We start from the raw sequence: 15,620 nt of genomic DNA, 5'->3' as shown, positions 1-15,620 counted from the left end.
CTGAGAATAACTCGGAAAACCTGGGATTCTATTGGCTAATCCAAAAAGCCATTCGAAGCGCGGGAAACCGAGAGATGGCAGTTCCTCTCGCCGGCCGGCGTTACTCAAGGCGTCATACTTTCCCGCGGTCGAAAAAACCCTCGTGCAGCTATCTTGTCAGCTACGCTATTGTTTTGTATTCTGCTTAATGTTTTAAATTCAGCACGAACGGCTGTTAAGCTTGTTTACAAACCAAGAACAATAACTACCAGTCCCTAATAAATGACTTATTCATGACATTGACAACGAAACGATCAGAACCGAATCGATCATTTTTTTACTCACCAGATTTATCAGCTGCCTAACAAGCAACGTTTTACTTGACTTTAACGATGAATTTGAATTCAACTTTCCAAAGAAATACCAAGAAGATATATTTTCGTTAAGCCTCTATTCTTCATGGCCAACAACGTTTGCAAAGTAACAGCTTTTTGCCACCATAATTTAGCCCATTATTGAGTGAAAAATTGAAAAACTGCTGACTTTCCCATTTCCCTTTTTCTTTGCCCTCGTTTTAATTCTATTGTGTTAACGGCTAGCGCAGTTTTCCCGCCAAAAACAGTCTGTATGCATTTTGGACCTACATGGAGAGCTTTAGTTTAGTTACACCACCAACTTTATTAGAAATGGGGATAAAACTGACTTTGGAAATCACTGTTAAACAATATGGCCGCCTTATGGCGGTCTTAAATGCGAACGACGATTCGAACAGAAACGAGACGGTTTTGGTGAAAAGCAGTCTTCGCTTCATCTGGAAAACGAAGGATTTAAATGGAAACATTTTTGGAGGGAAACATCAATCTATGAAGGTATTTTCCCCTATGAAACAACAAATTCATCAAAATAAGTTTGGATTATACTCATCACTATTAAGTTTTAAATATTAACTGATAAAAACTCTTGAGCTACCCTGACTTCTTGAATGATCGAATGCTTGATATAATGGGTAAACTACTTGTTGCTGCAGTTTGTAAACATGTTTTTGAATGCAAATGAGGGTGAATGTGTGAAAAATAAAATGATGCAATTGCTTGTGTTAATTCGAAGTTGCAATGAACCTCTGTGGTCCGAAAATCAATTCAAATGAAACAGTATGTGAGTTTCAGGGCTTCAGTTGTACTAGAGTCTTCATCACTGTATATAAATCATTATAAATTAATTACTCGGTTCCTTGGCTTGATTCTTAAAAAGAGAAAATTTTATTCTTAAAAATGAGATTAAAATTATTTTAGTTAGACTGCATTTGATGTCCTAAAGATAAAATGTAAACATCAGCTACAAGAACGCTTTAAGAAAATTAAGTGCAAGGATTTTTTTTTTTTGAAAAAAAAAAACAAAAAAAAAAGAGGAAAAAAACAGAAAAAACAACCTAAGCAAAACAGGCAAGGAAACCAGCCTTCTTTGACACTCACTGGAAGTGTAAGATGATAAAATGTGTTTCAACAGCAATTCATGTGTATTTTTGGATGCAAATTGTACTGGTTGTGGTCATGATTTGAGTACAATTAAAGAAATAATGTGGCAAGCGGTTTCAAACTTTCCAAGGGCACAGGATGAGACTCCACTCACACAAGCAAATTTCTAAGTGGGTCACTCCAACAAAATTTAATTAAAAATTCTCATTATCAATAGAAACATTACAATCAGGAAATAACAAAAGTAGTAAATAAAACTGAAACACTGGAAAAAGGAAAGCAGACTTAATTCTTTTCAGTAGAAGAGTTTTTAGATTTTTTTTGCCAACTGATGTTGAACCTTCAAAATCATCTTAAAAGAGGAGCTGACAAAGGAATCTTAGGTCATATATATAGTTATCTTTTTAAGCCCAGTAGAAAGTAAGAGCTCAGTTCCTCTTGAGAAACACAGTGCAGTTAATTTCCAGGTAACAACATTAATAGTAAGGTGGTAGGAACTCACTTACAGAGTATTTGATGCATGTGCAAAATTCTTGAGACATCTGTTTCTTGTGCTAATTGCTGTATTGTTGATTAGCAGCTGTTTTAGCTTTCTTTGCCTTCTAAATCAATCGTATTAAAATGGTGTTCAATGGTTAAGAAAGACCAGTTAATTTCAAGCAATTTTGTTTTCAAGCTGAAAAGGGGCAACCTCACCACTCAAGATTTTTCCTGTATTTTGATTGAATAGCATAGATGAAACTGTTAATTCGGTATAATTGGACTGGTCTTATGCAAGCAGCTTCATCAGTCTAGTCAAGCAATAAAAATGACCTGTAAGAACCAGTCACATTCAAACATTCTGTATCTAAGAAGATCAATTAAGTATGATAATTCTCATTAATCAAGGAAGATTCACGATAGAATCCTTTGAGAAACGCTCGACTTAGTTTAACCGTGAGCGACAGTTTTGTGTGCTAGGTCTCTTGGTAGTTAGGTGATAAGCTTATACGGTTGTTGAGAGATTGCAAGGATGTGAGCCAAGTCAGACAATCACGCAACGTTTCTTATGTCCTCCTTTTGAGAAACTGAATTTGTGTGAGCAGCAAGTGTTGAATGCTCTTAATGCTAAGATTTCATTAGAAACACGAACTTCAGTTCTAGCATCGAACGGAAATTCGTCGCGTCATGTTGTTTCTGTATTGAATCATGTTTTGTGACACATTGCTGCAGTATTTCCCTTTTATCTCCGAACATAAAGAACTTCGTTCAAGTTACATTGCCATCTGTGTCTTCAATAATCTCCTAACTTATACCGCTGTCATGTTGAACATTGTTACGATGCACGCCATACGAAAATCTTCGTCGTGGCCAAAGACGACAAAGACTTTGCTTTTGAGTCTGGCTGTTTCTGATGTCGGTGTTGGTTTATTTGTTCAGCCTTTCTACACATCACTTCTGGTCAGCTGGCTGCAGAAAAACAGTCCAACTTGTTTCTCTTATCGTATGTTTAGTAACGTTGGTCTTGTATTTTCCCAAGCTTCATTCCTAGGTGTTGTGGCCGTAAGTGTAGACAGGTTCTTAGCTGTTCATCTTCATCTCAGATACCAGGAACTTGTGACACACAAGCGCGTTGTTGCCGTGATGACTTCAATCTGGGTCTTGAGTGCATTTGTTTCTTTTATAATATTAAGTGGTCTGCGTGTTATACAGATCGCAATGCAGTCCATTGCAGTACTAACTGGTCTTGCTGTGACCACAGTGGTTTATATTAAGCTTTGTTTAGTTGTGAGGCGCCATAAAACTCAGATCCATTCCTTGCAAGTAGAAGGAGTTCCGTCTGGTGAAATGACACAATTAGCTGGCCTTATAAAATCTCCAGTTAGTACATTTCACGTGTACGTAGCGTTTTTGGTTTGTTATTTGCCTTACTGGATCTGCTTGACTGCCGTGAGATTCAACGGTCCGACCACAACATTGAAAAGATTTCATCTTTTCTCATTGATTCTTATTTTCGTGAATTCATCTCTGAACCCTGTAATTTACTGCTGGAAGATGAGACACATCCGACGCGCTATCATGGATATACTACGGAATATGGCTTGGAAAATCAGCCTACACCGAGTGTAGCAAAGGGAAGTCCTGAGCCAGTTTTACGCATGGATTTAAGAAAAATGTAAGCTTCACGTGTGCTTTAAACAGCATTTCACGCCTCATGAATTTAAAAGGGAAAACTTCTGATCTCTCTTCTGGTGTGCGAGCTTTTAGGAAAAGATTGACTGGTCACGTATATTTCAAGAAGCAAATAACGGCTCGAGCTGGTTTATGAACTCACGGATTACGCTCGCCTTGCTTCGCATTCCATATTCATTTTGGCTGTAATCACGCGTCGCGCACAAAGCCTTCGCCATTCTCATGACTGTTGCCTTCCTTGTTATTGAACAATCGTTCAGCAGTGCTATGTTACTGGCTGAACCCTTCCGTGAATGTAACGAACACGAATTGCATGCCATCTGCAGTTGGCGTATTCCTGGACAAGCGCAAGACATAAAAGTCGAAGTGCAGAAGCAAATCATAAATCTACAGTTTTTTTTCAGTGTAAATTTTTTTTTTAATAATCAGACTAGCTATTGCAGTACAGCACAGATTTTTGTGTTCAGAAAGAGGAACAAAGAGGAAATGACTTCTGAAGCAAAAAATCTTTAATTTTTAATTTTTTAATGTGTGAGATAAATTTTGGTTGTATGCTCGCATTCAGGTACACTTTCACTTTCCTTTATGATGTTGTCCTATTTGTCTGATTTCTTGATGAAAAGGATCCAGCTTTCTATCGCCTTTTGTCACATGGCTCACTTAAAGATGCGAAGTATTGCTGCTGTAATGTTTTGAAAATTTCACATCAGGAACTATTTGCTGTTGTTTGAGACTGTCATTCTTTGAAAACATTCCTTGTAACGCAACAAAATGCTCCCGAACCGTAGAACACTTTAGAATTATATCATTATGTAGAAGGAAACATCTTAGAGTTTGTATTACACCAAAATGTATCACAAATTGTTTATCCTTTAAATCCCAGAATTGATTAACATGTAACCTCTCCCTATAAAGTCGATAATTTTTATGTGAATAAGTCATGAGAATAACCAAAGTTATCAGGTAGAGGTTGTTATCTTGATCTAACAGCAAATTCTTGTAACTAATTTAGGAAGAAATATGTTGCCGCTTGAGGGGAGAATTAACATTCAGATCCTGGGAGTTGAAGAGTAAAAGAACTAAGAGGATAAACGCAACATATACATAACGATCTTCTAAAAGTGAAGCAAAGCTTTCACGACTCAATGATCAAGGCACATCTCCTCAATAAGATTTTTAGGTTGGAACTGGTGGAGGTGTTAGTGCAAAGTAGTTCTCGTTACTTGAAAAAAGTACATTTTAAAGCTCGTATTTATCCAAATAGCTTTCCTTTGTTTTACTTACGTGAAAAAATAACAAAAGAACCCTTCCACCCCGTCCCTGGTGGAGAGGGGAAAGACAACGTAACCTTTTTCCCAGTCTCCCCCTTTCCGCTCTCTCAATTAGTGTTCGTCAGTATCAAACAAGAATTTTGGGCTTCATATCGACCAAGAAGCTTCCATCAGTATATATTATTTTAATATCAGCAATATGTTCCTCTGATTGCAGGAAATCGCCTTGGTAATAGAGAAGGAAACAAGATAATTTGGTTTTTTAGCAGCTGAGTTGATAATGTGAACTGGGCATCGTAAAGAGTTTAAGAGCTGACGTTTCCAGCGTTAGCCCTTCGTCAGAGCAAGAAGAAGGAAACACTCATGCATCTTTCCCTTTTGCATCTAAAACTTGGCCGATGTTTAGTAAACGGACCAGTACTGCTCTGAGTAAGTAAATACATACTGAAGTTTAAGTATATTCAAATATATATTTTCATTTATCTAGTCAAACTCTTTACAACACGTGACAGAACTAGAAAATATAGAGTACAAGCAGTCCCTCCCTTTGGGCGTAGTCCGTCGCGCAGGTAAAAAAAAAAAAAGAAAATCAGTGAAAAAAAAAATGTCAGCGCGCCGTGCTGAACTATGGGTCCGAGTGAAGCGCATAAAAATAGTGGAGTAGTGGCTTGTTGCGCAGTTGGCCAATCATGGCGTCTCTCGATGATGCTGTTTGAAACATGTTGCAGTATACTTTCAATAATTTAAAGCCTGCACGAAAACACAATGAAACCAAAATTCTCATGACTGTGTTTCGCACATTTACTTTTATTTCGATGTCGATAATTCAAACTTGTTGCTGTGACTTTAGTTTCCTTCTGAGCCAATCTTTTTTCCACCCACGAAACTCAAATAACAAATTACCGGACGGAAGTTGACCGAAGACGACAATACCTTTAAAGATGATGGGTAAGGAGAAAGATTTAAAACGTTATGTGCGCCTTTTCAGTTTTGACGGACCTACCGTGTCCTTTAAAGCAGGCTGCATGCGCAAACTTTATCAGTGCGATAGTTACTGATTAGTCAGTAGTTTCCCGCAGATTATTCCGCCTTGTATCCAAAAGCGCCTTTTTTGTGTAAGTTTTTCTAGATTACTTCAGTTGGCGGAGACGCGAAGAGAAGTTAGCTTTCCGCGCTTGTCTATCTTTCTCTGAATCTTAAAAGAGCTAACTAATGACAATTTGAATATAAATATTCCAAAAAGGTAAATTAATTTGAATATTTCTAAAACCGCATTATGACAGATGTTGTTCCATTTATCTTTCTGGCATATTAAGTGCTTGGCATATTTAATCAGCGATGGTGCCATCTCCTCGACACTTTTGTAGCATCCCCTCTTCCTTATTATCTGACCTCCTTGGTGACTGCTCTCAAATGAGATTCTATGCCTTTAAATGTAGCTACGCGTTGTTTTAGTCTTAGTAATATGAAACAATACCGCTGTCGTTTGGTTAATTACCGTCTATTCAATGCAACTGTAGATGGATATCGATTAGGTGTCCACCATGAAGTCTCCTTTTTAAATACTTTTTGTCAGTACTTTAGCAAATATATACCTCTCTACCAAAATTGGTTGGTGACAACCTACCTCATTTTAATTCATTTTCATTCAACCAGATGGGGTGTCGTAAAGTGTCTAAAGAAAGAATTTTTTTTCGGTTGCGAACCTAGCAGCTTTCTTTGCTGAGGATTAACACGTTTGAGAGTCCTGTCACTCAAAACTTTGACTTTCGCGACGTTTCTCGATTCAAGGCATTACTCCACCAAACAAATGCCCACCCATTAACTGTTTTGTGTGACAACCACTTCCTAAAATGTAGAAATAGCATTAGGTTGAGATAAAGCCCAAATGAGAAGAAATTTTTATGCTATCATCGTAAAACATGTAATTTCCCCAAAGTTGCCTTGGAGAATTTGCGGAGATTCTTGCCGTCAATAATAATAAACGATTTGCAGTGTAAGAAGTTTCAGCAGTATTATCCCTCTCATCCCGACTCAAAAGATCTTTGTTTCACCTTCATTGCAAAATATCATTTCAAATGGGATGGTAAGTTTTGAAATGTGGATACGCAGAACTTTGGTCTCAGTGCTATGAAGCAATACTGCCGTCATATGGTTAATATTGATCCTAATTATTCTCTATACAACTGTTGATGGCTTTCCATCAAGCCTCCATCATACAGTCTCGATGATCTCTCCAATTTACATACTTTTGTGAGTAAAATTGACTCCTTTAAACCCTTGGAGTGACCAGCATCTAATTTCCCCATACAGTTATACTGCTGAATCATTCTTAAAGATCATGAGAATAAAGGAAATGATCGCCAAACGAAGAAGCTTTGTTTGTTAAACAAATTCTCTGTGTCGGTTCCAGAGGTGAGAGAAGAGTTTAGAGAATATAGATACTGATGCAAGGGCGTAAAGTGTTGAGCGAATATCAACTTCTATACCCAAAAAGTCTAATAAAAGCATATATTCATGCTTAGATCTGTCATGCAAATTGGTCAATTTACAAATCAAAATAAGCAGAAATTATTTTGTGGAGAAATTTGTTTCCCTAAAAATCCCCTCTATGAAATACGAGAGTAAGTATCGTGCGCAACTTGTATTTAAAGTTATCCAGTTGTGTTAGTCCTCCTACTTCGATTTTATAGATCTTCGTTGGATTTTCAGCGTCAACTGAATTGTCAACAATTTTCAAACTTATACCGCCATGATGTTGAAAATTTTGAAGAAAAAAAATGGCTGTGTTTTATAATTCAAACGGGGTGTGCGCCTTTCAATTTCGCTTTAAACGGACAACTTCTCCTAAACAGCGGGGGTTCGTATACGAATACGAAAATAGAGAGGGCTTTTATTTGATTTTGTAATGAGTGGTCAGCAGACCTTCGCAGCTGGCTCCGGCTTGTACCGAGAAGGGAAGTTTTAAGAACTTAATTTTAATAATGACTATTTTTTCATTTCGTCAGTTTTCTTAGGAGCAAGTCAGGTTAGTCCAGGCTTTTTAATTAAGTTAACTTTGTTCGATTTCTAAAGAGGGAAGTACTAACCTCGAAATTTTTCTAAAAAAATTACTTTAAAATATCTCATGACATGAAATTGACGGACACGACAACTTTGCTTCCTCTTTTATTGAGGATTTTGAATTTGAAATTCTGTTCAACTGCTGTTAAACAGATGTTGATTCTGTTCTATTCCCAGAAAGTCGTAGCTTAAGGGGCTCTTCAGGCGTTTAGAAAAACACTCCCTATTTTCAGAGACCTGTCTCTCATTACTCAGATGGTCTCGACGTTTTTTCGATTCAAGGCATTACTTCGACAAGCAAATAATCTGCCGTTAATTTTTTTGCTTTATTGAGGACCGCTACTTCTGGAAATACAGAAATCGCCTCAGGTAGAAATGAAGATCAAATGAGAAGAAATTTTGATGTTAACATCATAAGACAAGTAATTCACCGAAAGTTTCCTTGGAGAATTCAGCTGAGACTCGTGGCCCCATCATGATGGACGAGTTGCAGTGTGAGGACCTTTTTAAGTATTTCCCGTCTCTTCTCCAATTAAAAGAACTTCGATTAACTTTCATTGCCAACTGCAGCATTAATAATTTTCTGACGTATACTGCTGTCATGTTGAACATTACAACAATTTATGCGATACAGAAAACTACATTGTTGCCAAAGACTTTGAGAACATTACTGCTGAGTCTCGCTGTTTCTGATATTGGCGTTGGTTTATTTGTTCAACCATTTCACTCATATTTTTTGGTCATTTGGATGCAACTCCAAAGTCCCAGCTGTATAACTTACCAAATAAACAATTTTGTTGCCACGCTATTTGCGGTTGCTTCTTTCTTGGGTGTTGTGGCTCTAAGTGTAGACAGGTTCTTTGCCGTCCATTTTCATCTCAGATACAAAGAGATTGTGACTCACAAGCGCGTTGTTGCTGCAGTGAGCTCAGTTTGGATCTTCAGTGTTTTTGTTTCTTCAACGAAACTGTGGTGTCCTGTTGATACTGGGAAGATTGTTCTTTTGGTTATTATAGCTACAGGTCTCGCTGTCACCGCTGTTGTGTATACCAGGGTAAATGTAACTGTTCAACGGCACAAGAATCAGATTCAGTCCTTGCAAGTACAGGAAGTAGCTCAAGCCAGTGATACCAACAATTATCTCGGCCAAATCAAATGTACGGTTTGTGTATTTTACGTATATATCGTGTTGTTAGCGTGTTGTTTTCCATACACTATTTGTATCGTTGCTATTCAAATCAATGGCCCGACTATCTCTTTAAAAGGATTTCATATTTTTTCCGTGACTCTGGTACTCCTCAATTCATCTCTAAACCCAGTAATTTATTGCTGGAAGATGAGACACATTCGACGCACAATCGTGAACACACTGCGGAACATATCTTGGGCCAGAAATTTCCCTTTACGATTACACAACAATCGATCGTCGAATGTCGTATATGTTGAGAACTGAACGGCAAAGCAAATCGAGGGAGGACGAACGAGAATGTTATTGAGACAGACTGATACGAAGGTGCTGGAACAATTTTGCAACTGCAATTTTTAATTAAGTATTTTATTGTCAAATTACATGCCAAACGGTGAAAGAACTAATCAGACAATAGTCACAGAGTGGAGTCGGAGTGAAACAGGATTGCTCGCGTCATTTTCGATAGACATTGAAGTTGCGGCCATTTTTTAAATAAAAATTAAAGTAACTTGTTTGACGTGTTAAATAGCGTTTTTTTTTTATCTGAATATCAAAGAACAGATGGTTTTCTTCTTCCATGGAAAAGAAACTTCTCTGTGGCATAAAAAGGAAATCAAAATTGTCTTTTCCGACTTCGAACTTTGTCTAAATTTTTAGCTATACAATAGTTGTTCGTGTCATACCTTGACGGAATAAAAAGTTGTTTGTTATGGATACAACAAGCATTTATTCAGTGAGGCTTGCGTGGAGAATTTGAATAACAAGCTTCCGCTTTTGGATTACTTCGAGCTGTATTGGCTTTTTTTTTCAAGTATGATGACTCGTATTTAAAGTTGCCCACCGTTTGTAAAGGCGTTAAATTTTGGAAAGAGAAACTAAATAGAAATCGAGTTCTGTTGTCTTAAACCTTTACTCCGACAGTAAGATTCGATGCTTGAATTCCTGTACCCTATCTTTCAGAAGTTGACTGAGAAACTTATTTTTTCAATGGGGAAAAACCAAGTAATTATGAATGGTAGAAAATTGTTAAGGACAGAAACGATGAACTGGACTTAAAAACGATTCTGTATTGATAAGATATTAAGCTATTAACATTTTTTACACCAATGAGCTTTCCAAGGACTAGTCCTCTCAAAAAACACATTATTTATGAAAACAAGAGCAGTAGTTGGCATCATTCGAAGCCGTGTCACCATGAAGGCTCTTTGTGCCCTCCACCCCTCCCCCGTCGTCTGAAACTTCAAATTCCTAAAAAGGACTATTTCTCCTTTCTCACCCTCCATCCTGTACGGAAACTCTAGAATAGTGTTCTTGTTCTTATTCCTTTAAGTTAGGTTGTGTTGTTGTACAAAGTATTCACATCTTTGAAAGCCTGTATTTGTTTTGGCTCTTAGTATCGTAGGTTTTTGATAAGGCGTGCTGTAGACAGTAATCAGTTAATCTGGTCGACTATTCAGAAAGACAATGAATCGCCTTGTGATAAGCCTTTAATCTCTAACAAATTCCTCTCTCAAAGAAGCCCTCTTCCCCCCCCTCCCCCGCCCTGAAACCGGGGGCTAATGAGAGTGTCTATGGTAATAAGACCACAGGTCTACCAATGTGGATGCGCTTAATTCTGTTTTTTTACAGCTTAATTTAAAAAAAGGATTGACAACGCTACTTTTATTATTGGCGATATTCGATATTTTCCTACGAAATTTCTATCCTCCATGAGCACTTTTGGATTATGTAGACCTGAAACGCCTTTCTATGATCCTCCGCGAGTCATTTACGTTCAGAGAAGCTGGCTTCGACCTCTATCGAAAACGAAAGTTTTGAAAACCTAACTTTGATCGGAGTAAGTATTCCTTTACAACATCTGTTTCCTTACACGCGAATTACCGTCTACCTTTCTTGTTCGATTAACTTTGTTCGAATTCTAATACTGTGAGGTAAATTCAATTTAAGAACTCACTTTGACTTGCCAAGCATGATGCTAATTTTGTGGCCTAATTTACGAGGATTTTGACATTTTTTAAAATAATATTTGACATCACAATGAATTTTTGTAACAATGTGAACATCCGCTTATTGCCCAAAGTAAATTATCTTTACCCATCGACGAAGTACATGAAGTGATCTATCACTCAAAATTCCGAAGTAAACGACGTTTTACTATTAAGAGTAAAAGGTTATCGCCATCAAACAAAGTATTTCGTTTTACTTAAGACCTTTTCCTTATGAGGTAGAGAAAAGCTTTAGACTTAAATGTTTGATCATGAAGAAGAATTTTTGAAGCGTTGTCTTGAAAGTTTCAGTTCCCTTAAAATTCCGGATCTCCCCTTAGATTTGATACAGGTGACTTAATCATGATTAATGAACTGAAGTGTAAAGAGTTTCTGCAGTATTTCCCCTTTTCTTACGACTTAAAAAAACCTTCATTCTTCTTTCGTTGCCAGCTGCGTCTTCAATAATTTCCTAACCTATACTGCGGTCATGCTGAACATTGCGACAACGTACGCGATACGAAAAACTACATCATTGCCAAAAACGCTTAGAACACTGATGCTGAGTCTTTCTGTTTCTGATATTGACGTTGGTTTATTTTTTCAACCACTTTACTCATCACTTTTGGTCAGTTGGTTGAATCACAACAATCCTAGCTGTAAAATTTACCGGATATTCAGTGTTGCTGGAAATTTATTTTCTTAGGTGTTGTGGCTCCAATGAATTCGTCAGTGAAGTGAGAAAAAAAATTTCAGTGAGCGAGGCGTGAAAAAATGGCGGAAAAATTGTTTTACCCCAGAGCTTACAACTAAAGAAATAATAGAATATGCGACTCCATATCCACTAAAAAAGCCACTTAATTGGGTATAAAAATATTTCAAGTAACGTAATACAAAATCACGCAGTTTTTATTTGCTAAATGCGTAACAGGATTTGTTAACATTTTCGACCAGCGAAAGTCTTCCGGTCGTTGTGTGCGAATTTACTTGAACAGTTATTCTGCCCAGGCTCGCCGAATATGAGATTATTATAACCAACTCATATTCGGAGCGCCCTTTTAGAGTAATTGTTATCATAAGTAAAGTGAAAAAGTTTGCGGTCTGTCATCGTGATGAGTACACTTGTGTAATTTGTATAATCGTTTGTCCCGTTAGGCTCAAGCAAAAGACTGTAATCATTCCACAAATATCCGCAGGTGTTTCAGGAGTGTTTTTTTTTCATTTCGGTTCCTTTTGAATTTTGAAGAAATTGGGTAAATATAACTTTTAGTCGAATTCTAGAATTTTGAAGTGGTGAATAATATTTAAAGGTCGAAGAAAATAATCATATAACACTTTTTTTGACATACATGAAATCTGAGTTTTATTCATGGTAATTTTGCGCCTTTCACTGGCCATTTTTCAATTTTAGATCAATGAGTGCCTTTATTCTCTTAATTGCTCTATGAAAGTTTTTTTTCTGTGACAGAACATAACTGGGAACTTTTACTAGTCTGAACTCTGGATGCGCTAAATCCTGGGATCTAAAGCTTGAACCATTAGCAGTACTGCCATCAAATATCAATTTTTTGGGGTGATACCAGATATCTTTGCTTGTAATTTCTTTAATCCACAATCAGCTTTTGGTTATCCGAATCTGTTTTTTTGCCACCTTGCGAAGCATGTGGCTGCGTTAACTTACCTGTCAATTTTGAATATAGCAATCACACTTTTTAAAAAGCAGATGTTTTAGTGTCATTACAAACTACACATGCGTGAGATTTTCAGAAACACGCTTGAGTTTCATTTGAAAGTTTCTTAATTTCGTTTCGCTTAAGATTATCACGTTCGGTAGGGAAAAAGTTGTCTAAAGATGAAACGAGAGTGACCACTGACACTGGAACAGAAATTAACTTGGGGCAGGATCGGTAAAAATTTATTTTCCCTTGCTTCCATTCCTCTATTCATGATAATAAATTTGATATCATGGACGAATCGGTTTGCAACCAGGCAGAGTACTTTCCTTCGTACGCCGACTTTGCAGTTCTTCGCTCGACCCTTATTGCCAATAGTATCTTCAACGTTTTTTTAATTCATACCACTATCATGCTGAATATTGTCACAATCTTCGCAATACGGAGGGCTTCGACCTTGCCAAATAATTTGAAAACGCTACTGATGAGCCTTGCCATTTCTGATGTTAGTGGAGGTTTGCTGGGCCAACCCGTTTTCACCGCATTTCTGATCAGCTGGCAACGACTAAATGATCCTAACTGCAACGCTTACCGAATGCTGAATATTTCTGGGTATATGTTTGCTTCTGCTTCGTTCCTGGGTGTAGTGGCCGTAAGTGTGGACAGGTTCTTAGCCATTCATTCGCATTTAAGATATCTAGAACTTGTGACTCCAGTTCGTGTCTTTGCTTTAGTGATCTCAATATGGGTATTTAGTGCATTTCTCTCTGGTACGGTATTTTGGGCTTCGGTCAGCACTCGTGATATTATTATTATAGTTACCATAGCCTTTGGTTCAATTCTCACCATTATGTTGTACCTCAGGATATATTTAACTGTCCGACGGCACAAGAATCAGATCCAGTCCCTACAAGTGCATGACATAAGTCAGTCTAGTGAAATGACAAATTTGGCTGGTCTTATTAAATCTGCAGTTGGCGCATTTTACATATATCTGTTTTTTTTACTTTGCTATTTGCCTTATTCTCTTTTGATCGTTGCCATCAAAATTCATGGGCCGAGCATCGCTTTGAAAAGAGTTTATCTTTTCTCAGTAACTCTTGTGTATCTTAATTCATCACTGAACCCTGTAATTTACTGCTGGAAGATGAGACACATTCGGCATGCTATCAGGGACATACTGAGGAACATATCTTGGAATAGAAACGGTCCATCGTATTCATTTGACAGACAGTCGTCTGGGTGACCAAAAAGGTGCATTACAAAACACTTCTTGGCCTCTGAGAACAGAGGCAGCAGGGAAAGGCGCGAGTGTAAGTGAAACAATGAATATGAATTTGTCGCTAAGCTCCTTTGTTCATTGTTGACAGGTAAGACAGGTTCGACAACTATGATAGACTGAAATGAGGACAAGCGTAAACTGAAACTGAATCTGAAACGTAAGAATGTGATGGTGCTGAATCTTTTGCATGTGGAATTTTTCAAATAATTTATAATAGTAACAGGACAGGGTGGAGTCCAGTTTGGTCTGTAATTAAACGAGTGATTACAACTTGAATCGGACGACTGCAAACTGGGAAGTCCAACTTGTCAATCACGAGTATGATTACATACCGAATTGGATGACGCGTAATCCTGTTACCAATTAATCATAACCATTACAATTGCCGAAAAAACAAATTAAATTTATTTGAGAAAATATCTCTAGAAAGGACTTTGTCTAGAGCAAAAAAACCCGCCACTTTGGAAATTCCCAGTTTTGTGGGGTAAGTGGTTGTTGTGGTAAGTGGTCATTGTAATCAATTCTGTGATTGGTGTATTCAGCCGAGTGGACTTAGTATGATTGGCTGCTCTAACTGTCCGATTACGGCCAAGAGTCCGATTGAACTGTCCGATTACAACTCTACAGAATAATTAAGGAAAAACAAAGCAGCTAATGAACCAAATTACAGTCGAGGAAGTTGTAATGGTTATGGTTAACTATAACATAGTGCGCGCGCAAGTCTTACCAAATTCTTAAGGAGCTACTATGGCAAAAATCCTTATGCACGCACGGCTGTGTACCCATAACATGACATGTGCAGTTTCACTTCAGCTGAAAGTTCCCGTCGAGTTTAGCCGCACAGTTTCAAAACTTTCAAGATTGTTTTTCCGTTCTATCCCGATTGTGATAAATCTTTTAGAGCCCGAAATGAAAAGAAATATGCTAAATAACACTCATTTGGAAAAACAATGAGCACGTAGCTCTTTCAAGCGACGAAATTAGTTTTGGAGTTTACGATACTTAATTCCTAAAAACACAATGCGAATTATGGCTGGAAACAACACTGAATTTAATTTTCTGACTTCAACTGAGGCTTTTCAACGGTGGGGACTCTTTTTTAGAACGGTAAATATTATTCTGAATTGTTGATATGCCCCAAAGGTACTGTTCGATAGAAGATTTTGTTTTGAATTTTCAACACAAAGCTGCGCAATTTTCTGGCCGTAAATTCTGGCAAACAACAATTCAAGCAGGGTAAATGTACTACACGGGTCACGAAGAACTGTTTTACCTTTGCTCCCTAACGTTAGTATGCTTTTTCTCCATACTTCTCTCCGTACGTTTCCTCAAGTGCTGACAAGGAGAACAGATTCATTTAACCATCAAAATATTCTTTTCAGTTGGTGATCATTTCCTTTATTCTCAAGACCTTAATGTTTGATTCAGGACTAATAATGTAAGGAGAAATTAGATGCTAGTCACTCTAAGGGATCAAAGGGTTAAAGGAGGCATTGTACATAGCCATACAGAGCAAAACGAGTAGAAAATG

General features: G+C 37.5%; 3 protein-coding genes across 3 annotated transcripts; all 3 read left to right on the top strand.

Moving 5' to 3' along the window:
- Positions 1–709: 709 nt before the first annotated feature.
- LOC136282909 (melanocyte-stimulating hormone receptor-like) lies at positions 710–9,726 on the top strand. Its single transcript, XM_066170950.1, has 3 exons — positions 710–848; positions 5,115–5,326; positions 8,295–9,726. The coding sequence occupies exon 3, from the start codon at positions 8,436–8,438 to the stop codon at positions 9,411–9,413; it is 978 nt and encodes a 325-aa protein (XP_066027047.1). The 5' UTR covers positions 710–848; positions 5,115–5,326; positions 8,295–8,435; the 3' UTR covers positions 9,414–9,726.
- LOC131782922 (adenosine receptor A2b-like) lies at positions 2,643–3,563 on the top strand. The gene has a single exon (XM_059099659.2). It carries the CDS (start codon positions 2,643–2,645, stop codon positions 3,561–3,563), a length of 921 nt encoding a protein of 306 aa, XP_058955642.2.
- A 3,373-nt stretch (positions 9,727–13,099) lies between the features above and the next one.
- LOC131782930 (histamine H2 receptor-like) lies at positions 13,100–14,053 on the top strand. The gene has a single exon (XM_059099666.2). The coding sequence runs from the start codon at positions 13,100–13,102 to the stop codon at positions 14,051–14,053; it is 954 nt and encodes a 317-aa protein (XP_058955649.2).
- The last annotated feature ends 1,567 nt before the right edge of the window (positions 14,054–15,620 follow it).

Source organism: Pocillopora verrucosa, chromosome 8, assembly GCF_036669915.1.
Source record: "Pocillopora verrucosa isolate sample1 chromosome 8, ASM3666991v2, whole genome shotgun sequence".
NCBI lineage: Eukaryota > Metazoa > Cnidaria > Anthozoa > Scleractinia > Pocilloporidae > Pocillopora > Pocillopora verrucosa.
This window is presented reverse-complemented; position numbering and strand designations above follow the sequence as displayed.

Coding starts and splice junctions, on each gene's coding strand:
- LOC131782922 (XM_059099659.2), top strand. CDS start 2,643: ATGTTTTGTGACACATTGCTGCAGTATTTCCCTTTTATCTCCGAACAT.
- LOC136282909 (XM_066170950.1), top strand. CDS start 8,436: ATGATGGACGAGTTGCAGTGTGAGGACCTTTTTAAGTATTTCCCGTCT.
- LOC131782930 (XM_059099666.2), top strand. CDS start 13,100: ATGGACGAATCGGTTTGCAACCAGGCAGAGTACTTTCCTTCGTACGCC.